Below are 23,813 nucleotides of genomic sequence, written 5' to 3'. Positions count from 1 at the left end.
TTAAATGGATTAGATCCATTACACACTTCATGTTTGAATTAGTCATCATGTAATTGTTACACACAATAACCAATAGAGGTCAGTATTGTAACTCCAATTTCTAACTTTGAATGTTGATGAATTCTTAAAGATGAATTTAAGAATTTTTAAAGTCCTTTTCAAAACCAATTGTAAAAATAAAGAAAAATTAAATTAAGGGAAACCAATACGTCAATATGTTCCCTTAATGTAAATGTCAAAGGAGAAACGCAATGAGTAAAATGCATAAACTCGCTTAATTTTGTTACATTTTTCTTCATTTTGCATTTGTATCTCAAGTAAATTAATCTTGATTTGTAGATGCTTAGATATTTGTATTGGAAACAGGACATAAATACTGAGGAAGATATTATTTTTTTGCAAAGCATGCAACATTTAATGGCATGTCGACATTATAAACTCTGATTTAATACATTTTTAAGACTTTCATTTTTGTAAGGGTGACCTTTTTAAGACCCGCAGAAACCCTGTAACATGACAATACTGTTAATATTAGGACTTTTGGAAAAAACAACCTCTTTTATTTATTGTGAGAGGTTTTTAAATAAATAAACAGCTCATTTAAAAAAAGGAAAAGCATTTTATTTAGAATAAAAATGTCAATCACAGAAAACTATGTATACATGTCCTAATACTTATAAAGTCTTTACAGCAAAGTTCATTTTGAAGCTATATGAATGAATACCTATATAACATCAAGATAAAGTACCCTTTTAATACACAGGATTCTTTATAAAAATACAGTTATCACTGTTTGCTTTTTGTGCAACTCATGCATGATCCTCTTGTGTACCTTTTAAAATCACTGCTTATGGTAAAATAAGCAAAAATGTGAAATAAAAAAATTATTTGCAATTAACACAATATAATAATTAATCACTAATAACTATTATGCATAAATTGTGCAGAAGTCTTGGGAAAACAGAATACCGCCTTTGCCACAAAAAAAATGCAAACCTCAGGCTGTCCAACAAAGGAATGTTTTCTTTTATCCAGCGGATATTCTGTAACACCCTATGAATAATAAACCACACTGCTGTGGTTGTCCATCCCACGTTTAATATTCTCCCTATGTGCGTACATGTAAGTTTGTGTGCATGTTTTGCTTTGGTACCCTTATTTTTTGGTGCAAATGTTTGCATTTTCACAATGTCAGTCTTTACTGACAACAGTTAGGCTGTTTCTTCTTGGAAGTTGCATACAGGTTATTAGAGTTGCTGTTGATTTCTGTGTGGATAAAAAAAAAGTATACATGTTTTATTTAAATGCAAATGCAATATTGATTATATGTACTATTCATCAGTCCACGCTGTTCTACAGAAAACCATTGTTTCATAACCTTTTATAAAAATGTAATAACTTTTTCATCCTCTGAAATGACTTTCTTTAATGAATTCGGGCACCAAAGGGACCAATAATGTCATTGCCAATTTTTCATGATGCAATCAAATTCCATGGATATAATAATGTCCTTATTGTACTTACGAACAACTTCCCCAATCCGTCTGGATCCACTTTTCTCCAGTTCTGCCAGTACATTGGCCTCAAATGTTAAAGACGCCACTCTGAAGAAAAACTCTCTCACATTCTCCCCTACAGTCACAAAAACAATAATTTCACGACATTAACAGTAGCAACGCTGACCTAAGGTTTCCCAAATACTTAATATGACCGCAAAATTGAAACCGCAAATCCAATTAAAATATACTAATCTATAGTATTGTCTAACTTACCAGACAAAGCGGACAAAGCCCAGTACTCTGCTTTCATCTGATCTGCCAGTTTAATGGCATCCTGCTCAATTAGAGTATACTGTGCAGGAGACTGCAGCAAAGACGCATTGGTTTGACATAAATATACACATATATTGTATTATGCATTGCCTTGAACTTTAATATAACATATTTACAGAGTCATATATGTAACTTATTTACAATTAAGGATTTTAAAATAATATACAGTAATGTTGATATAAAATAAAAATGGTCACTCACACTCAGATCTTTCTTTGTGCCAACCAAGAAAAGCAATACACTTGTAGGATCATTCTCTTTCATTGCATCCTCTAGCCATTGCCTTTAGAAGAGGATGATACATTTTAATGTGTGAAGCAAGAATGAAATGGAAAAAATCATCTTTTCTTCCCTATTGTGATGTATATCCAAGTGATACAGCATCTTAAACTAGAAAAAAAGATATGAAATGAAGGGCGGGACTTGATTTCGTCCTTTGGGCATTGATTGGATCGTGGTCATTTTGTAATTTCTGTGATATCATGTGAGTGACAGATTGCTGGAGGTGAGGGATTATTGCTCAAACCTCACACTGGTGGAAACGTCATCAGAACGTTAATGAAGACATATGAATTTTAAAGGAATACTGATGCACGTGGATCAATCGATTGTAATAAAAACTAAAAAAATTACCTTGTATGTTCCAGTGAAGCTACATCCGTCAAATCAAACACAATGATTACAGCTGGAAACAGGAAATTAAAAAGTTTATTAATTGTTCCATCTCAAAATTTAGGGCACAAACATTTAAATGGGAAAAAACATATTCATTATTATTACTAACCATCACTAGACCCATTTTAAGAGGGTTTTAGCCCCCCTAAATTTCCAACCAGCCCCCCTACAAATTTTCAATTAAGTCCGTAATATGTACAATAATTTGTGATCGTCCCATTTAAAGCATAGTAGGGTTAATCATCAGCCGTGGTTAAATGAACAAACTCGGGCTATTAGACAGCAATCTAGGCGAGCAGAACGGGCTTGGAAAAAAGATAAACTTATGATCTCGCAACAGATTTTACGTGATTTACGTATGGGATATCAGAAGGCTGTAAAGGATGCTAAATCAGCCTTTTTTTCCAAAATTATATCTCAGCATTCAAAATAACCTAAAATCTTGTTTCAATCTATTAATAGGTTCGTAAACTCAAATACTGTCTCAATACTACCATCCACTGAGTGTTGTGAGAAGTTTTTAAATGTCTTTTTGGACAAGGTTAACACAATTAGATCTGGTTTTCATGACTGGAATGGCTTGACAGGAGATACTTTAAAAAATGTCAGCACGTTTGATAAATTTGATTTGGTTTCAATTAAGGATATTAGCCTTATCATTGGTAAGTTGAAACGCCCTGCTGCTAGTTGGGATGTTTTGCCTTCTGATTTGTTGGCTGCGACATTCGATTATACTGGGCCTTGTATTACTGCTATTGTTAATTGCAGTCTTTATACAGGCACTTTTCCTTTAAGTTTTAAGCAGGCGGTTATTCAGCCCCTTCTTAAAAAGCCTACTCTTGACCCGTTGGACTTTAATAATTATCGGCCCATTTCAAAGCTGCCTTGTATCTCTAAAATTTTAGAAAAGGTAGTTTTATCTCAGTTAAGTTCTTTTCTGGCAAGGAACGAGGTGTTCGATGTCTTTCAGTCTGGTTTTCGGGCAGGACACAGTACTGAATCAGCTTTGCTGCGAGTCTCTAATGATCTATTACTTATTGCAGACTCGGGCAATACTGGGGCGCTAATCATGTTGGATCTTAGTGCAGCTTTTGATTTAATTGATCACGATATTCTTATTAATCATTTGGAACACGTTGTAGGGCTGAGAGGGACGGTTTTAAAATGTTTTTCCTCATATTTAGAGGGGCGTTCAATTTCTGTCAGGATTGGGGATTTTTCTTCCAGGTCAGTTTCTCTGGATTGTGGAGTTCCTCAAGGCTCAATTCTGGGACCCATTCTCTTTTCTCTGTTTTTGCTGCCTCTAGGCCAAATATTCAAGAAATATGGTATATTTTATCACCTATATGCCGATGACATTCAGATTTATTTACCGATTGGAGCTGGTGGATCAAGCCCGAATTTATCCCTTGTTGCTTGTTTAAAGGAGGTGACTAGTTGGTTACAGCAAAACTGCTTGCAGTTAAATGCCAGCAAGTCTGAAGTTATGGTGTTTGGGATGAAGGCGGCGGACAGTGGTTTAACCGATTTTCTAGGTATATGGGAAACATACGTTCAGCCTAAAATAAGAAATCTAGGTGTAATTTTTGACTCTGCTCTTATGTTTGACCATCAGGTAAAAAATGTGGTTAAAATTTTTTTTTATCAGTTAAGGACTATTGCGAAAATGAAATCTTTCTTGTCTGTTCCTGATCTGGAAACAGTGATTCACGCATTCATCTCCACACGCTTGGATTACTGTAATGCTCTATATGTAGGAATTAGTCAATCTCTTATTTCAAGATTGCAGCTGGTTCAAAACGCTGCAGCGAGGCTCCTTACTGGTACTAAGAAAAGGGAGCATATTACTCCAATTTTGAAAAGGCTTCATTGGCTCCCTGTGAAATATCGGATACAGTATAAGATTTTGTTATATGTCTATAAAGCTGTTCACGAGTTGGCCCCGGAATATATCAAGGACTTGGTACTCATGAACTCTGGTAGATCCCAAAGGTCCTTTAATTGTTTACTGCTCTTTGTTCCAAGAACTCGTCTTAAAACTAAAGGGGATCGAGCTTTTTCAGTCGCTGGCCCTAGACTGTGGAATGCTCTTTCCCCTGATATTAGATCTGCACCGTCAGTTGATGTTTTTAAAATTCGTGTGAAAACGCATTTGAATTCTGTTTCTTTTAATTGTTGACTCTGTCATTGCTGTATGTTTTTTCTTGTTTTTAGATGTACAGTCCTTTGGTCTACGTTGTAGTAGAAAGGGCTATATAAATAAATGAGACTTGAGACTAAAACTCATATGAAACCAGCAGCAGGCTTTTAGTCTGTTATTCAGCGTGTTCTTCAATCCGTAGCAGTCAGAGGCAGAAGACAACGTGTTCGCATTTATTGATAGATTGTTATAATATCTGCATCTGTGTAGTTCTTTGTCATAAATGAAGTTTACATAATATGCTGCGGGAGCAATTCAAGATGGTTTCTCATCCACTGTAAAATCTGGGCTTATTTATTTATTTTTGGCATGAGACTTAATAACTGTTCCTACTCTTGCTATACTTCGTACTTCAGTGCAATAAAACTGCAAAAATGTGTTAATGTGCTAACATTGTCTGTTACTAACATTAATATTATATGTTACATGTTTGTATTATTTAATGTTATTTTCTGGTGAACCATTCCTTACCCTGAGCTCCTCTGTAGTATGTAGAAGCAATGCATTTAAATCTCTCCTGTCCTGCAGTGTCCCACCTCAAAAAAGGAAAACACAAAAATATAGCTGTATAAATAACTTGTTTAGAAATAATTAGGCTTGTCATCAAATTTGGGTCAAACTCACAGTTGTAGACTGAAGGGGACTCCAAGAACTTCAAACCTCTCCATCTCAAAGTCCACACCAATGGTGGCCTTGTAATTCTTGTCAAAGACATTTTTGCAAAATCTAAAGAAAAAAAATTGTAAAAAGATTAAATTACTAGGTAACACTTTACAATAAGGTTTCATTAGTAATCAACTTTAGTTAAACTAAAAATGAACAATACTTCTACAGCATTTATTAATCTTAGTTCATTTTAACATTTATTACTGGTAATACATTATTATAATAAATTTTTATTTGTTCACATGAACAAACGATGAATGACTGCATTTTTCATTCATTTAACATTGACAAATTTGAATACTGTAATAAATGTATTGTTCATTTTTAGTTCACGTTAGTTAATACATTAACTAAATGTTAACAAATGAGACCTTATTGTAAAGTGTTACCAATTACTATATTCAGCCAATCACTAACTAAAAGCAAGCTGACTGCTTTGACGTAATCAGGTAATTCTGCAACTTTGCTCACCTATTAATCAAACAGGTTTTCCCCACTGCCAGATCACCCACTACAATGACCTTGGAGATTTTAAACCTACTGGACAAAAAGCACAGGATAAAACAATGCTGCATAAACCACCGATTCAGCAAAACAAAAGATAACTTCTTCTCACCCCACGGTTCCTGTCCTCTGCTGCTGACAGGCCGTCTTCACCTTGCTGTGGAATTCATTCTCTGTGTTTAAAGCAGCGCCTTTGTTGAAGCACTACAACAGGAGTGAATATTAACACTCATTACTTCAGGAAGCACTTGAGGAAATGGGCCAATTGAGTAATTTCAGAACAAGCACTACCATCAGTGCATTGTGTGTAAAACATGTACCTTAGGAAGCTGGCCGATTATGCGGTCTTTTCGCACAGGGGGCAGTACACTCATGATGATGTTCCTACAGGAGAACCACAAACTTGTGAATCACAGCTTGGCGTTTTGTAACATGGCACACACCATTAAAGAAGGAATGAGTCATGGCTGCTCAGAATGAGGCTCTAGAGAGGGAGACTTGCATGAATAAAATAAGGATATTTTAGTTTAGTTTAGCTTATGTGTAAATTTGACCGTCATCGAACAACGAATATGTAGGTGTTAGTTTTAAATAGTTGCCTACTTGGTCACTAAATAGCGGCATGGGTGATGATGACTCACTAATCTGTATTTCGTTAATCCCAAAGTCAATCTGAGAACAAAGAAAAACACATAATTTGTGACAAAACGTGTTTGACCTTTTTTGTGGTGCCTTTTTTTGTGTGTCTACTTTTGGTGTAATATGTAGCTTCTTCTACACTAGGCTATAAAGAACATACGATTTATTAAATACTGTAGCTACTTAATGCGTTTTATGACTCATCTGGATAGGCTACATAAACATTCCAAACGTCACATTTTAAGAACAAACGATACATAATTTAATCCACTTTCTTCTTACATCCTTCCAAACTCATATCCGTGCTCGGTAACACTGTTGCTACAAACAAACGTGTGCTTCTTACCTCAGGACGTTTCTGTGAATGTAAAGCGCTCTCTTCCTGAGACAAAGAAATTTGAAATGCTATTATACGTTTATTGCAAGAAAAAGGAAAACGAAAAGAAACTGGAGGGAGATAAACATTCATCTATCACGTACAGTTTCCAACTTTCTAAAGAAAACGGAAGGATATTCCGTCTCCCACCGACGGAAGCGCTGGGAACTGCATAGGCTACAGATGTCTCCTCCAATCCCCCGGTCTCTCCTCTCCAAAACCAGGAAAGAGGGATAGCAAACGCCCCCTACAGCCCCAGGGTTATAAGTCCGTATACGGCACTAAAGTTGTTGTGCATCTCTTTTAATACGGTGGTTAGCATGTTATTATACATGTTATGACCGGGTTTGGTCATCTGTTTTTAAAGGTAGGCCACACGCAAACGCTGCAAAAAATGCCATGTTTTTATTCTCTTTTTAAAATATGTGTTTAGAAACCATTTGCTCTCAATTAACAAGTTTGTTTTCGTGATTTTTTGGCATCCCTTGCAAAAAGTTCTGGGTTGTACAGTGGTTTTAGTCATATCATAATACATTAAACATTTTATTCAGCAAGTAGGGCCTATGCATTGGATTAATCAAAAGTGACAGTAAAGACATTTATAATATTGCAAAAGTATATAAATTAACATGAATATATAGGCTAATGTTATAATATATAGCCTATAATATTAGGCTATATGTAGCCTATCGCTGTTCAGCTTTGCAAAGATCTGTGTAACCCGTCTTGTTTTTCTGCTACATAGGCCTATGCATTTTTTGTGTGAATTTATTAGAATAGATGCAGGCTATGATATGAAGCCTAGCCTATGTGATTAGAATGAATGTTGGAATTATAAACTGCAGCTTATCTTGTTTTTGTTAGAGAAATGTATTTGTTAGCAAAATGGAGTAGGCTACAATATTGTCCGCAGACCAATTTGAGGGAGGGTTTCCCGCCAAAACCTCCAGCGCCACCATCAGATAAGCTAAAATGTAGACTTTCATCACCTTATAACTTTGTATTAAAAATAACTTTGCTTATAAATTAATTGTCTGCCCAATATATGGTCCAGCTAATGTGCACGTGTAGAGTAAACAAACAGTCAATGCAGCAATGAAAAATGCGATTGGATCTTTTAATTGCCATATTGATGATTGCGATTTCTCCCATTGTATACAAGTGGACCGTCTTTCTCTCCTGTAATGTAGGCTACCTGTTCAAGTTATGGGCTAGTAGGCCTACTACCTATTTTCAGTTCTCAAACACTTTCAAGCCCTCTAGTGCTTTTCCACAAGCTAGTCACGTTGCCAGGGTTAATTTCGAGCCGCTCGCCCCCCCTGTAGTGTTCTCATCGGTCGGCGCCGTGGCTTAGTTGGTCAAAGCGCCTGTCTAGTAAACAGGAGATCCTGGGTTCGAATCCCAGCGGTGCCTTTTTAAATGTGCGCTCATTCTACGAATTAACAACAATCGCGAAATGGCGGCCACTTCTTGCAATCCATTGGGGATGGGGAAATCCAGGGATCACCCGCACTTTGCAATTTTTGGGCTGGTTTTTGGAGACTATCACATTACCTCTGCATTTTGAACCTTGCATCAATGTGTAGCGACCTGAGGACCTGTCATTCCTGCCCAGCATGCAAACTCAGTGCTGGACAGGCATAAGCCCGCAGAAGAAGAATCACGTGGCCCATCTATAGAAGCGGCCGGGCTCTGTGGCGCAATGGATAGCGCATTGGACTTCTAGGTTGAACGAGGCAATTCAAAGGTTGTGGGTTCGAGTCCCACCAGAGTCGCTGATTTTGGTGTTATGTTAACCCATAGGCAATAGAAACGTTAACCCGTTGTGTTCTCAACATATTTGAAATAATTTTAAAACCCAATTGTCCGAAAACAGTCCAATGAGTTTGTAAGTAAAAAGCAACAAAACGTTTTACGCATTATAAAAGTTTAGCATAAAAATGAATTTAAATGTAGGCTATCAATCAATATAATTATGTAATCGAGTTTACACTTAAATTAATTGAGTCCACCACTTGTAAGATATTTTTTTCTTGCCAGATTCAGCCACAAGAGGGCAGCAGACAAAAATAAATCTCATGGTGGGCTCTTCATTATCTAACAGACTAGTTGGTGACAATATGGTGGAACTTTAAAGAATATCAGATTTTACATTCTCTTTGTTGTACCTTCTGGGCAATGAAATTAGCAGATTGTGAAGATCAGATCCTTTGTCGATGTCTGTATATCTTTGTGCAGTCTGTATGGATCTTTGTGCAGTCTTTTAACTAGGTTTTGCTGAATAAATGATACTGTTGAGTAATCATACTTCAGAACATGCAATAGGCTATTAATCATGACTCGGCAATAAGACAATTCTGGATCTTTTTTAGTTAACTTTCAGGTTATTAAGAATTTTCTCTTTTTAATCAAATGGATTATTATTATGTCTTCAATACATAACCATTTCATTATTCAGTCACATTTGCAGTTTCTAATAGCCTATTGTTCAGTTTCTAATGTTGTTATTCTGAATGCGGAGGACTGAAGCATGTTTAAATAGAAATTGAATATTTAAATGTCAAGGCGTAGAGCATATAAAAATACACCTCCAAGAGTAAGGCTTCAGCACATTTGAAAAGGTCATTTTGTGAACTTTTCACCTTTCAAACCACTTCTATTTCTGTTAAACCACAGTCTCTTTGCTCTGTTTAATAATTACTGCCATGTTTATGAATAAGTATGTTACATCAAGATGAAAATGCACAGTGCATGCTAATTTAATCAGATTAATAATGTATATGTTACACCAAGTGTTAATATGGCCAATACTCTCTAGTTGAAATGTTTATTAAAAATATTGCATTGTGTTGATTCAGTGTAGAATTAATTCAGATAGCATTAAATGACATAAAGTCACAGTTTAAGCAAATTTACATGATTTGAATTTTATAAATCTGTTTGAGTCTCACTAAAGTGTGAGAACTGAGAAATTGCTCAGGGCTGATACTGCAGAAATTCTTAGGGAAACTAACCAGTAATAAGCATAAAAAAGGTTGCTTCACAGCGGTCAGTGTTTTTTCTAGCCCTCCTCCATCCAATCATTCAGGTCAGCTGTGCTCAACCTAAGATTATTTTTATGACCTGGATATTTTTAGGAGATTTGAGTCATATAATAGGCTACAGCAAAATTATGAACTTTATAAACAAAAGAACCTTAGGCTGAAACCTATTTTATTGCTGTCCTCGCTGTTTTGAAACTATGCTTTTACTTTTCCAGAACCAGATTGGTTACATATTTGGTTTATCCCATAAAGCACACTGTAATCCAAGTTTGAAATGTTTCATGCCTCAGAATGTGACAGTCAGTGATCAGGAATGTTCAGTGTTCATATACTCACCGGAACTGCTTTGTAATAGAACAATATGAGGCGAAAGGACACTGCCGAAACTCATTCTCTAGGCGTTGCTAATTCTTTTTAAACATATCTATACCTATTATAATTATTTACAGTACTGATACTTTTACCTCTTTTAAATGCTCTTGGATAATTTAAAAATAGCCTTTGAAATGAAAGAGTTTCATCTTGGGTTAATACGTGTTTTTATATTAGAACTTTGTCAGCATGAACAGACGATGAAGATGATTTATCCTGTTTTGAAACTTGTGAAATTAATCAAACAATTATTTTATTATAATTTTGCTATTCCCTTTCAGTGTATGGAAAAAGAGCAAACTGTTTAAAAGCATCTAACTGAGGTCTAAATCACTTCCTACGGCCAAAAAGGTCAGGAGGTCACCATAAAGATAAGCCAAGAAAATATTTTATCTCAGCTGTAGGACATTAAATCACCAGTGAACAATAGTAAGGTTGTGTAAAGGCAGTCCACTGGTCATGGTGGTTTTACCTGTGTTATGCGGTGTTGAGTAGAATGTGTGATTCCACCCCCTTTAAAGATCTGGTCTTGATAGGCCAAGATCAACTTAGCTCATGCTTTTAAGAAATACAGCCTTGAGCAATGGCTGAAACTACAAGCACTTCTCGTGTTTATTGCCTCTTTAAGATTTAATGCTTGTTGTTTCCTCAATTGTTAGCCGCTTTGGTCAAAAGGGTCTGCTAAATGAATAAATGTAATAGGCCTAATCAAAACATTAGTACAAAAATGTTATTTATATAATCCATGGAACATTTTTCTGAAACATTTTAACAGGATGTTAGTCTAATGTTTAAACGTACAAATATTACTTTTTTCAGATGGTTCTAAACTTCTGAGAACATTCAAAAGTAGGCTAGTATTCCCACAATACCCTATACTAGACAATTTTTTGTAAGCTAGGTAATAACTGAACACAAACTTCACAAATAAGACATTTTAAGTAACATGTGTCAGAGTCAGTCCCCCCTGCTCATGTGCTGTATTTTGTCCCATCCAGAACTCTGTAGGGGTACAGGAAGTGTTGCCTATGGTGACGGGGCGCGTTTAGAATCCAGAAAACATGGAGAAGTACGAGAAGATTAAAGTGGTCGGCAGAGGAGCATTCGGGTAAATAAAACAACGAACGCGTTATTGGTTCGCGAAATGGTTTTAGTGATGTGCATTCGTCTGTTTGAACCAGTTGATTTACAAAAATATTATTGTACGCTCTAAACTCGGTAGAAGTTTTTCTTGAGGAACTCAGTTGAAGAGCTTTAAATCTGCAGCTCTCCTCTCAGAATCAGCGCGAGCTGTAGCGGAATGTACAGCGCATCACTGTCTCGCGTTTCCGCATTCCATCAGTACAGTTACAGAGCCATTATCACCCTATACAACGAGTTACAGTTGCATTAAGAGTTTGAAAAAGATTTCGACACTCTCCCTTTCAAATGGACAAAAAGAACTGCTGGGCAATGAATAGCTCGCCCTACTCGTTTGAAATTTCCTTGGAATGTTTACAGATTTCCTAATGGAATTACTATCGAAAATTAGAATCTTAACGGTCCAGTTGCAACAATTACTTTTCTCAGAGACACTTTCTCAACAGACACTTTGTTTCTCACTTAGCCTATAGGCTACGTTAAAATGTGGAAACTGTTCAGTGTGAAAATTGTTGCCTACTCAAAATTCAAAGTTTCTAGCGTTAAAAACACATTTTGGACAAGTAAAAATGTTTTAACATTTATTTGTATTTAAGTAAAGTAGGTTAAGAAAATTTAAAAGTAAAGGGTTTATTAGCTTTTAAAACTGATCAAACCAAAACCTTGTGGTAAAAGAAGTGCATTAAATAGATTGACTGGGTACTTCAAATCTTAAAAGTTTTTTAAACGGTGCAGGTAATAGGCCTATAATATAAATGAAATAAAAGGCATTTTAAAAGGTAGGCTACTTAAAGAGTGCACTTTCATGACATTTTCTTAACACACTTCAATACACTTTTAAAAAGTGCACTTTGTAATATTAACAGTTTTACTATAAAGTACATTTAAAATTAGGATTCAGTTATTTGTCTTGTCTCGTTAATGTTAGTGGTTTGTTTCTCCAATGATTCCCTGAGTTTTTTTCTGTCTGTACTGTTGAGTTTTTGTATTAAAGACTGTTCCAGAGATTTCTTCTTCGTGCGCTTCTATTGTGCGACCACTCGTGATACATACTTGATTGCAATTTTAACTAGTGTGTTAAAATGAGCAATTAATCGATTAGATAGCACTAGTTTAAAGTTAAATAAACTAAATTCGGTAACACTTTATTTTAAGCTGGCATAATTACTGAAGTTACATGCACTTACTTTAGTAATAACAATGATGCATAATTACAAGCAACTAACCCTAACCTTAACCCTGGTTAGTGATCAGTAGTCCGTACATTCGTCAGTACACTTTAACCTGTTATTTCAACCTCTATCCTGAAACCTAAAATTGTTCAACTTTAAATGCAGCTGTTAAACTTGACATTGTTACATTGAATGTAACAAATCCACACATTGACCTGCATCCTGACTTTTTATCTGATACAGGATAGTGCACCTTTGTCGCAGACGCACCGATGGCGCGCTGGTGATCTTGAAGGAAATCCCAGTTGAGCAGATGTCCCGTGATGAACGTCTCGCGGCCCAGAATGAATGCCAAGTCCTCAAGTTACTCAGCCACCCCAACATAATTGAGTATTTTGAAAACTTCCTGGAGGACAAGGCGCTAATGATCGCTATGGAATATGCTCCAGGTATACACTTTCTTCACTCACTTGATGGTCACTTTATGTGTTCCTGCAGTTTAAGTCAGGGACAAATATTCATAATATTTATTACAGTGATGCAAAAAAAAAAATTTTTTTTAAAGTGTATGGTAGGAGTTAAAGCCTTTAATCTGTATTCCTTTTCATACAAAAAAGAATTGTCATCACAGTAATGTCACAATTTAAAAAAAAAATATGATGGACAATCATTTTCTTTATGCAAAATATAATAAAATAGGTAATATAATAAGCATTTTGAATTATGGTTCAATAACCTTAGCATCTGTTATCATATTTCTCTTTATGATTATCCTAGGTGGAACCCTGGCTGATTACATTCAGAAACGCTGCAACTCATTGTTAGATGAGGATACAATATTACATTTCTTTGTTCAGATCTTACTGGCCCTTTATCATGTGCACAATAAACTCATCCTACACCGGGACCTCAAAACCCAGAACATACTCCTAGACAAGCACCAGATGATAGTCAAAATAGGAGACTTTGGAATCTCGAAAATTCTTGTTAGCAAGAGCAAAGCTTATACTGTAAGTAACACAATTGTCTGTACTTCTGCAATGATTTGAGTTTGACTTTGACAGCATGCGATTTAGTTACAGTCCAGATTCTCCTTCTCGTGACAGGTTGTGGGGACACCGTGTTATATCTCTCCAGAACTGTGTGAAGGAAAGCCATACAACCAGAAGAGTGACATTTGGGCCCTAGGCTGTGTTCTTTATGAGCTTGCTAGTCTCAAGAGAGCTTTTGAGGCAGCTGTAAGACATGTTTTCTTATTTTCTGGTTGTCTTGATATTGAAATTACAGTAATGTTGAATGACAAGCTAAGCAACTTCTCTGTTTCCAGAACCTGCCAGCCTTGGTGCTGAAGATCATGAGTGGCACATTTGCCCCCATTTCGGATCGTTACAGCCCAGAGTTGAGACAACTAATTCTCAACATGCTGAATCTGGACCCATCCAAAAGACCCCAGCTCAATGAGATAATGGCTCATCCCGTCTGCATTAGGCCATTGCTCAATCTTTACACTGACATAGGCAACGTCAAAATGCGCAGGTAGATTTATTTTATTTTATTTATCGCATTTAATTGTACACGTTAAAGGATTAGTTCACTTTTAAAATGAAAATTCTGTCATCATATACTCACCCTTAAGTTGTTTCAAACCTGTATGAATTTCTTTCCTCTGCTGAACACAAAGGAAGATATTTAGAAGAATGTCAGTAACCAGACAGTTTTTGGTTCCCAATGACTGCCATAGTAGGAAAAACAAATACTATGGCAGTCATTGGGAACCAAAAACTGCCTGGTTACTGACATTCTTCTAAATATCTTCCTTTGTGTTCAGCAGAGGAAAGAAATTCATACAGGTTTGAAACAACTTAAGGGTGAGTATATGATGACAGAATTTTCATTTTAAAAGTGAACTAATCCTTTAAGTATTGTAAATGCACGTATGCACTTTGTTTGGCTACTAAATGGATTCAATTATTCTCTTTTTAGAATAGAAAAGCCATTTTCTAATGCACAGACAGGCCCTCATGGAAGACCTGGTGGACGCGTGACCAGTTCCAGAACCAGAGGTGGGGTGTTATTTCCCTAAATATTATAATATTAACTAATTTTAAAGCATCATTGAATATTTTATTAATCCAACCTGGGCCTTGCTGATTAAACATCAGGTTTGGAGTTCATAGTAAGCTGTCATTTAGCTCTGCTGGTTTGACTGTCAGCATGAGGATTTTCTGGTGCCATTTGTTCCATTTCATCCACTAGGAGGACTGTCCTGTCTAACTTCAACAAAGATGATGCACCCATTGCCTTTATCTTCAGTGTACACCTGGGGCAGTGGCATTTCCACTCCTCTGCGTCTGCCCATGTTAAACACAGAGGTTATACAAGTGTCCCTGGGCCGCACACAGAAGATGGGCATCACCAAATCTGGGAGGCTCATCACATGGGAGGTGAGATGATGACTTTTCTTGAGTATCAATAATATTTTATTTCCGTTTTTTAATTTTAATTTCGGCTTGACTCTATGCCAGGCCCCCTCGGTTGGATCCACTGAGCCCACTCTGCCCGGTGCTGTTGAGCAGATGCAGCCCCAGTTTATCTCCCGCTTCCTGGAGGGACAGTCTGGTGTCACGATCAAATCTGTCTCATGTGGTGATCTCTTCACCACCTGCCTAACAGGTGTGCTTTTTACAATCCAGAATTTTCCGAGCAGGTTGTGGCATCATCGATTTCAGAATCAACCGGCCCTAACGACACATATTGTACAACCAAAACAAACAAGGTTAAGTCACTTTACATGTCCATCAAACTGCCTAAGTGGACAGTTCTTGGACTGAAGCTGCAAAGTGGACATGACTTTAAGCCTGTCTCTGCAAAATTAAGCACAAAGAGATTTAAACGTTTACGATAAAATGAAAAACGGATGAAAGGAGGATGTAATCACCCCTTTTTACTATCCTTCCTACAGAGCTCATTAAGCAGCATTTGTTCACACTGCACAAAGCTAATCTCTTGTCCCCTGGCATTGTAGCACAGCGGTGTACATTTGTCTGCTCTAGAGTAAAGGATATGCTATAACTATTCGTCTCTGCAGGGGAATCATTAGTCCCCAGCAGATATAGAGGATTAAAGGGCTTGACTTCCAGCTCAGTTGCTCTTCTTGTGCAGCGGTTTGCACTGACGGAGAAACAATTGTTGTTTAATTCTTTGTTTATATGCAAGAGCAACTACAATCTGCCTAATTTGCTTTCGGTTCTGCAGACAGAGGTATAATCATGACGTTTGGAAGTGGAAGCAATGGTTGTCTTGGACATGGGAGCTGCAACGATGTGACACAGGTAGATTTAGATGATCTGTTTTTTGTTTTTTTTTGCAGTGGTATATTTAGAGATGCTTGCTCAGGGAAGCTAAGGCTTTAAACAACCGGACCTTAAGTATTGACCTCAGGACTCAAAAATAAAGATGATCCACTGGCCTGGAATCAGTGTGAGAGAGTTCTCATTGTTTACTGAAACTAAAATGAAAAAAAAAAAAATGTGTTCATTGAAAATGAAATATGAATATTAGATGAAAAAATTAAAAATTAAAACATAACAAAATTAAATTAACCTAAAATTAAAACTGAAAAATTAAATATTAATACAATGCTATAATAGTATATAATACTTATAAAACAAATAGTTTCCTGTACGGTTATAATAACTGTATAATTTACAGCTATTATTGCAAATTAGATTTTTCTAAAGAAAGCTTGTCTTTATAGGTGTATAGATCAAAAATAAATAATCATGAATGTTATAATTATAATAAAATAGACATTTAAAAAAATAAATGTAAATATAAAATGTAAATGTAAATTTATGTGAAAACAATGGCTGGGTCCAAAGCTGCCATCAGAAAAATCCTGCCTCGACTTGTGATAGAGACTTGGGCCAGTAAGCAACCTAGCAATACCTTAGCAACCAAACAGAAAACCCTAGCAACTGCATAGCAATGTGCTAAAAAAAAAAACATCTTAGCAACTGCATAGCAACACCTTGGAAAGCACCCACAATTCTCCTGTAGCAACATGCTGGCGTCCTACACGCAGATCCCGATTTCAACATGTTCCTGGATCAACATCTTTGCTGATCCTGGAACAACATTTCAATCAACCAATCAGATTTGAGGGACAAGTTTACAGTTTATATCAAGTTTAGGTTTACAACCAGGGTTGGGTGCTTCTACATCAGTGTTATTCACCTACCATTTCTCTCTGATTTTAGGGATAATTTGTGGGTAGGGTTAGGCTTACGGATAGGGATATGGTTAGGATTAAATTTTTGGACAGGAATGTTGTTCCAGGATCAACAAAATATGTTGACTCAGGAACGGAGCTCGACAAATCAGGACACCTCCAGTGTTTTCTTTACAAAATGTGAAAATCTAGTGTTAATTATACTCATAGTTCTCCATGTTCCTGTCTTTGTATTCAGCCCAAGATAGTAGAGGCTCTTCTGGGTTATGAGTTGGTCCAAGTGTCCTGTGGAGCATCCCACGTTCTGGCAGTTACCAATGAGCGAGAGGTTTTCTCCTGGGGGCGAGGAGACAACGGTAAATGAGCAACATCACTTGTCACTTGAATACTGTGTTTCTTTGTGTTCCTCTTTGTACTCTTGCAGACAGCAGCAGCAGCGCCTCCAGGCAGACCTGGCATTTTGTGCTCCATCGTTCTCGTTCTCTCTCTCCGCCACACTCACTCTGTATTATGTGTTTGACAGGCCGGCTTGGTTTGGCCACTCTAGACAGCCACAACTCTCCGGAGCAGGTGAGTTTGCCAGCTGATTTTGAAGCCCAGCGTGTGCTGTGTGGGGTGGACTGCTCCATGATCATGAGCACACAGCACCAGATCCTGGCCTCTGGGAACAACAGGTACTCCATATGTCTTCTCGCAGTTCATTAAGGACAAAAACAGTATGAAAAACATCATATTACTTTAATAAAACATTATATTACATTGGGAAAACTGGAGTAATCTCTGCAAATTTTATTTATATTCATATAAAACTCAAAAGTTTGGGGTCAGTAAAATTTTAATATGTGTTTGAAGGAAGTCTCTTATTTTCACCAAAGCTGTATTTATTTATTCATAAATAGTGTAAAACTTAAATAAAAACTTTTAAAATATTATTACAATGAAAAATAAATGTTTCCTATTCGAATATATTTTCAAGTGTAATGTATTCCCGTGATTCAAATGACTCCAGTCTTCAGTGTCACATGATCCTTCAGAAATCATTCTAATATGCTGTTTGCTACTCAAGAAACATTTCTTATTATAATCAATGTTGAAAACAGTTGTACTGCATAATATTTTTGTGGAAACTGTGAAAAAATATTTATCATTATTCTTCGAATAGAAAGCTAAAAAAAAAAACAGCGATTATTTGAAATAGAAATCTTTAAATATTTCGTAGCATTATAAATGCCTTTACTGTCACCTTTGATTAGTTTATTGTCCTGCTGAATAAAATTATTTAAATAAATTTACTGACCCCAGTTTTTTGAACGGTAATATATATATATATATACACACACACACACGCACACACTATTTCTCTCTTTTTCACTTCCTGAAACTTTTCCTAGCATTGCAACAAAATGCACAGTAAATCATTATTCATTTATTATTTACTATATTTATTTTCGGTCTTCCACATTGGATGATGGGTAATGTGAATATTTAGTTCAAAGTATGTACATGTTCAATCATATAATCAGCATTAATATAAAAATATTTTCCAGTTCAAAATTTGCTACTGACACAATTCTTTAATCGTCTTTAAGACATAAAAAGAGGGCTCACAGAAAACCCAGATTTCCCATTAGTAATGATGACATCATGTGCTCTCATGACTTGAAGGCAGCATAATTTACCAAAGCTTCAGACGGCATGTGGTTGGTTGAGGTGTTGACTGTCTTTATTTTGACATGTTGCTGGTTAATGAGCCTCAAAGTGGATTTTTCAAAAGCCTGGTATGAGTCTAACTGCAATTATAAATAATAATGCATGTCAAAATGTAAAAAAAAAAATCTCCATGAATGTCTTGCTAAGCAGTTTTGCTTATGTTAGGCAGTTTTCACAGATTGCCAAACCAGTTTAGGGAGTTAACACTCCTCATTCCTGCTTCAGCATTTGAAAAGACTGTGAAATATGAAGACATTTCATCACAGGAAATGACCAACACAATGACCATATTTTAAATAACAGTCACACCCTGTCAGCCGCACCATCTGACTGCTAAATATCGTTGTTTATGACCCTTACAGACTTAAAGCAGATTTTCAGAATAAACCCGTTGCCCTTTGTGAAAAAGAAGTACACTGTAGTATACTTTAAAAAAAGGACACTGATTGACACTTAATTGAATGTTAATGGCAATTAAATAATGTATTGTAGTTTAAATGTTGTATTGAATACAATTAGCTGAACTTTAGAGTGCTTTTTGACCCACTTTAGACTTAAGTGCACTTTAGACTTTGTATGTCATTTCAAAATTACTTCTATTGTCTTTAAAATAAAGTGTACTGCCAAATGTACTGACAAGCATTTATGGAAAACTAAAATATACTTTAACATCATTTCTATTGAAACTTGTACTGTAAGTAATGTATTTAAATATATTTGTGTATTATACAAATATTTTCAATATATTTGCCATATATATTTGTAATGATGAAGATGCATTTTATTACATTTAAAAAAAAAATACATTAACTTTAAATGTAATATCAAATAGCAATCTGCATTAAAATTATAATCAAGTACTTCAGAAGTGTTTTAGTATGTTAGTTAGTACATCGGAAGTAAGTGTACTTCTTTTGTAAGCACAACAAACGATTATTCAAAATTCAAATGTACTCGACAGTAAACTTTTAATTTGACATGATTACAAAGTGCAGTTTTGAAAAGTGTACTCAAGTCTGTTAAGAAACATTGATATTAAATGCCCGGCTTTATGCTTAGTCCCAGACTAAAATGCACGTTTGAGCTGTTTTAACTGAAAGCAACTTACACTGACATACATTAAAATATGTCAATGCCATTGTTTTGTCTCAAGATTTACACCAGTAATGTTTTTTTTTTCTAAGGCACGTTTCTAAAAGCTACTTAAATGTCCTAATTGAACTAAACCCTAATCCTGGCTTAATCTAAGCCATGTCTGTGAAACCAGGCCTAAACGTACTTTCTTTAAGTACCGTACAGTTAAATGGCCTTTTATTTGATAAATATGATATTATCTGCAAGTAGATTTTTTTATATTCTGAAGTACACTACAAGTGCACATTCAATACTTTTCACTGAGAGTTAAAAAATGAATAAATAACCATCTTAAATGCAGATTTAACAAGCTGGGTTTGGACAAGGTCTCAGGCACAGAGGAGCCCTCATCTCACTGTCAGGTGGAGGAGGTCCACACGTTCCACCCTGTCCAGTCTGCTCCTCTAAATGTTGAGAAGATTGTTTACGTAGACATCGGCACAGCACACTCTGTTGCAGTCACAGGTCAGAGCACTTCATTCACATTACAACTCAATGTGCTGTTTTGACCGACTCACAGTCTATGAGCATGTGCCCTAAATGCAGAGAAAGGTCAGTGTTTCACCTTCGGCAGTAACCAGCACGGGCAGCTTGGCTGCAGTTCCCGCAGAACCAGTCGAGTGCCCTATCAAGTCTCAGGACTGCAGGGAATCACCATGGCCGCGTGTGGCGATGCGTTCACTCTGGCCATTGGAGCAGGTAAACAAGACATATACTAGTGAATCTCACAGAACAGGTCACATTGAAGTCTGATGAAGCGAATTAACATTTTTAAAATTGTATTGTCATTAATCTTTTTGTGACAACAAAGTGTACTTTTTACATTACTGCAATGCATCCAGACATGATGACAATATTGTTTGTGGGTAGGGTAATATTTATTTCTATTAAAGGGGTCATGACATGGGTTTTTTAAATTTATTATTATGTTCCCTTAGGTGCAATTATAGTATTACTATAGTTTTTTTTACAAAAAACTTTTAAAATGTAGTGATTTATGACCTTTTCCCACCCTGTTTCTCAACCTCTGATTCAAACAGTCTGTTTTGGGGGTGTTTCCCCTTTAAGAGTTCAGTGTTAACGCCCACTGTTATGATTGGCTAACGTCAGTGCCTATGCATCAATTATTAACGCCCCCAGCCAGAATATTTGCGGATTCGGCGTATTTAAAAAGTAGTTTAAAGTTTTAAATACATTACTTACAGTTTGCGTCGTCGTTGTTGAGCCCAGAATAGTCGGCACGGACTTATCTTTGAGCAACAGTTTTCTGGCAAAGGCAGCATCATTTTGGGATTTGTTCTCAAAACAGTCATCCTTCAAATGTATAGAACAAACGCTTAAACTAACACTGCCGTGACTGAGACGTCCGCAAAAAATAAAGTGCATCCATTTTTCCCTGACGACTGGATCTTTCGCAGCGTATTCAAAGATGTTGTTTGTCCACAGCCAGGAACAGCACATCTGCGTGGCATCGTAATTTCCCTGTACACAGACCCACTCGCTGTCCGTCGACTGAACGCTTGTGAGGCGCGCAGAGCGCGGGCGCGACAACGATACGAAATGAGCGTAGTTGTCTTGCGCTTAAAGTGTAGTTGTCTTCTGCTGGAGGCGGTCATTATGTAAACGCTGGTACGTCACTTCGTACCGTGACGTCACTTCTTACCATGGATCCAGAACGAGCTGTATTTAGAGCTTGATTAAATAAATGATTCGTTTATAATCGGGAGGACGTCTTAAGCTATGAAACTTGCAGGACGTTTTAATGGTACAAAGACCTCTTATATACCAAAAGATCAAGGCAAATTTGGTTTCTCATGTCATGACCCCTTTAAACTAATACTTTTAAATTTATTTTGATGGTCCATTTTAGACATTCTACTAACTATAGCCTAAGTAACTTTACATCTACATGTCAACTAACTCTCATTAGAGTATTAGTAGACTGTTAGGTTAGGGTTATAGGTTTTAGGGTTCGTGTAAGTAGAATAAGCTGACATGTAGTCGCAAAATTACTCAATACTTATAGTTAGAATGTCTAGAGTGGGTCGTCAGTGTTTTGCATTGTTAATGACAATTGGAATAGATATATATATATATATATATACATTGAACTGGACAACCAAACTACATCAGCTCAAAATAAATGCCATGCATCCCAGACAAGGCTGCTATCAAGCCATCAATTTGTCCCGTCACAGAATGTGCTCTAGTGGGGGCAGGTAGGTTAATTAATGTGACATGTGGCTAAAGGTCAGCATGTAACCCCGACTGTGTCCCAGAGGCTTAGAAGACTCTGAAGACCTTTATTGTTTCATGTTGTCTTTGTTCATTCATGATTCTCACAGGATCTGACATGCAGAGAAATAGACTGACAAAGATGTTATTCAGCCAAATTGTGTTCAGAATTGTGAGTAAACGTTCTGCTCCTTCATTCGGCAGAGGGGGATGTGTACACCTGGGGTAAAGGGGCACGTGGTCGACTTGGAAGGAAAGAAGAGGATTCTGGGATACCAAAGACAGTGCAGCTCGATGAGAGCCACCCTTTCACTGTCACGTCAGTGGCTTGTTGCCATGGAAACACACTGTTGGCTGTGAAACGTAATGTGCAGCTATAATAACTTATACTCGTGTTTACAGAATCTAGGCATTTATTGTAATGTATTTATTGCAGTTATCTATTGTTGATTTGGCATTACAAATGTTGTTGTCATTGTTCTCTCATCAGCCCTTAAAACACAGTGCCTATATTCTTACTCATCATTTCTCTCCTTCCCTCAGCATTTTTTGAAGAGCCTGTTTCGAAGTGACAGCGCTGCCTCTGCCCAAATTCCTCCACACACTCCGCAGAAGAGGCATAAGGATTGAGGGATTGGACGCAATACTGTCGCCTCATTGAGAATTAAGCCATGCAGTTGCGTTTACAATGTAACATGATTTCCAGCTATGTAAAGCTTTTTTTTAACATGTAAATAACTGTTTACTTATAACAGCAGAATTGCACTAATTCTCTATTTGCAGTATTACATATTTTGTGTACATAAATTAGACTGAATTAGGTTCAAATTAATCATAAATATGTAGTATGTTAAATAACGCCTGATTCCTCATTGAGGCCGGACTGAATGGAAGAAAAAATATATTATTTTTATAAGTGCTGCTTATGTTTCCACCTAATTAGAAGTTAAAGCACAATTTCTAAAATATATCATAAATGTATGCCTGCTGGACATGATGACTGTTCTGATGTGGGAGTTCTTATTTGTGGCCAAAATATTTTTTTATAAATAAAAGCTTTAATAATAAATATATATATATATATATATAAATAAATATAGCTGCAAGCAGCGATTACGGGCCCAAGCCGGTGGCACCGCCACCCTGGTGCCTTTAGTTACACTAAAGGCACCGGGCTGGCGCTGCCACCGGCTTGGGCCCTCCATCGCTGCTTGCAGCTATATTTATTTATATATATATATATATATATATATATATATATATATATATAAAGCCGCCACCCCGTTGCCTTTCGGGTTCCTGTGCACGACGGGCAATAACGTAACCCCGCTTTGACTGTCGAGAAGAAGTCTGCTTTAGAGCTTGTATCAGTGTGAGTCTTTCTGCTCCCCTCCAAACACACACAGAAAAGGGGGGGGGGGCTGTCTGTGTCCCCCCCCCCCCCACCCACCACACACACACACACACACACACACACACACACACACACACACACACACACACACACACACACACACACACACACACACACACACAGAGAATGGCAGGGGGAACTCTGTCAGAGAGAGACAAAACCACATTCAAACCAAAATATCTGACTTCCTGTTGGTCGGAGCTTATGACTGTAAATGAGAAAGTTGTCCGGATCGATAAGCATAATATACAGACCGAGTTTTGTGACTGTAGGTAAAAATAACCCCCCCACTTTAGTCAAAAGCATCTTGAAAGTAACACTTCCTGCTGCCAGTTGGTGGCGCTATAACTTTGACTCACAATAGTCACATCCATGTGATCGGCCTCTTACAACAAACACACTGCTGAAGTTTCATCAAGATCAATAAATGTATGAAGACGTTATAACACATCGTGTTTTTCTTTTCTCG

The 23,813-nt window shown here is 36.7% G+C and overlaps 2 protein-coding genes across 5 annotated transcripts; one reads left to right on the top strand and one right to left on the bottom strand.

The window, feature by feature from the left end:
* Nucleotides 1-602: 602 nt before the first annotated feature.
* rab34a (RAB34, member RAS oncogene family a) lies at nt 603-8,488 on the bottom strand. Of its 3 annotated transcripts, none has more exons than XM_079611528.1 (13): nt 8,447-8,488; nt 6,863-6,898; nt 6,481-6,549; nt 6,198-6,261; nt 5,990-6,081; nt 5,845-5,913; nt 5,332-5,433; nt 5,179-5,243; nt 2,466-2,517; nt 2,034-2,115; nt 1,773-1,863; nt 1,525-1,632; nt 603-1,266 (listed from the first exon to the last, which is right to left on the bottom strand). In XM_079611528.1, the coding sequence occupies exons 1-13, from the start codon at nt 8,452-8,454 to the stop codon at nt 1,199-1,201; spliced, it is 906 nt and encodes a 301-aa protein (XP_079467654.1). In that variant the 5' UTR covers nt 8,455-8,488; the 3' UTR covers nt 603-1,198. The 3 variants fall into 3 exon arrangements, with proteins under 3 accessions (XP_079467654.1, XP_079467655.1, XP_079467656.1); XM_079611529.1 differs by having other exon boundaries at nt 5,845-5,910; nt 8,447-8,469; XM_079611530.1 differs by lacking the exons at nt 6,481-6,549; nt 8,447-8,488 and adding an exon at nt 6,997-7,121 and having other exon boundaries at nt 5,845-5,910.
* Nucleotides 7,128-22,992, top strand: nek8 (NIMA-related kinase 8). 2 transcript variants are annotated; one of them, XM_079611515.1, is made up of 16 exons: nt 7,137-7,259; nt 11,307-11,416; nt 12,864-13,069; nt 13,398-13,630; nt 13,727-13,858; nt 13,948-14,156; nt 14,604-14,683; nt 14,877-15,064; nt 15,146-15,293; nt 15,876-15,952; nt 17,090-17,207; nt 17,375-17,525; nt 19,997-20,160; nt 20,242-20,394; nt 22,135-22,293; nt 22,474-22,992. In XM_079611515.1, exons 2-16 carry the CDS (start codon nt 11,370-11,372, stop codon nt 22,500-22,502), a joined length of 2,094 nt encoding a protein of 697 aa, XP_079467641.1. In that variant the 5' UTR covers nt 7,137-7,259; nt 11,307-11,369; the 3' UTR covers nt 22,503-22,992. The 2 variants fall into 2 exon arrangements, with proteins under 2 accessions (XP_079467642.1, XP_079467641.1); XM_079611516.1 differs by lacking the exon at nt 11,307-11,416 and having other exon boundaries at nt 7,128-7,259; nt 22,474-22,924.
* The last annotated feature ends 821 nt before the right edge of the window (nt 22,993-23,813 follow it).

Source organism: Phoxinus phoxinus, assembly GCF_949152265.1.
Source record: "Phoxinus phoxinus genome assembly, chromosome: 4".
In the NCBI taxonomy this organism is placed as follows: Eukaryota; Metazoa; Chordata; class Actinopteri; order Cypriniformes; family Leuciscidae; genus Phoxinus; species Phoxinus phoxinus.
Note: the sequence above shows the minus strand (reverse complement) of the source record. Positions and strands in the feature narration are given on the sequence as shown.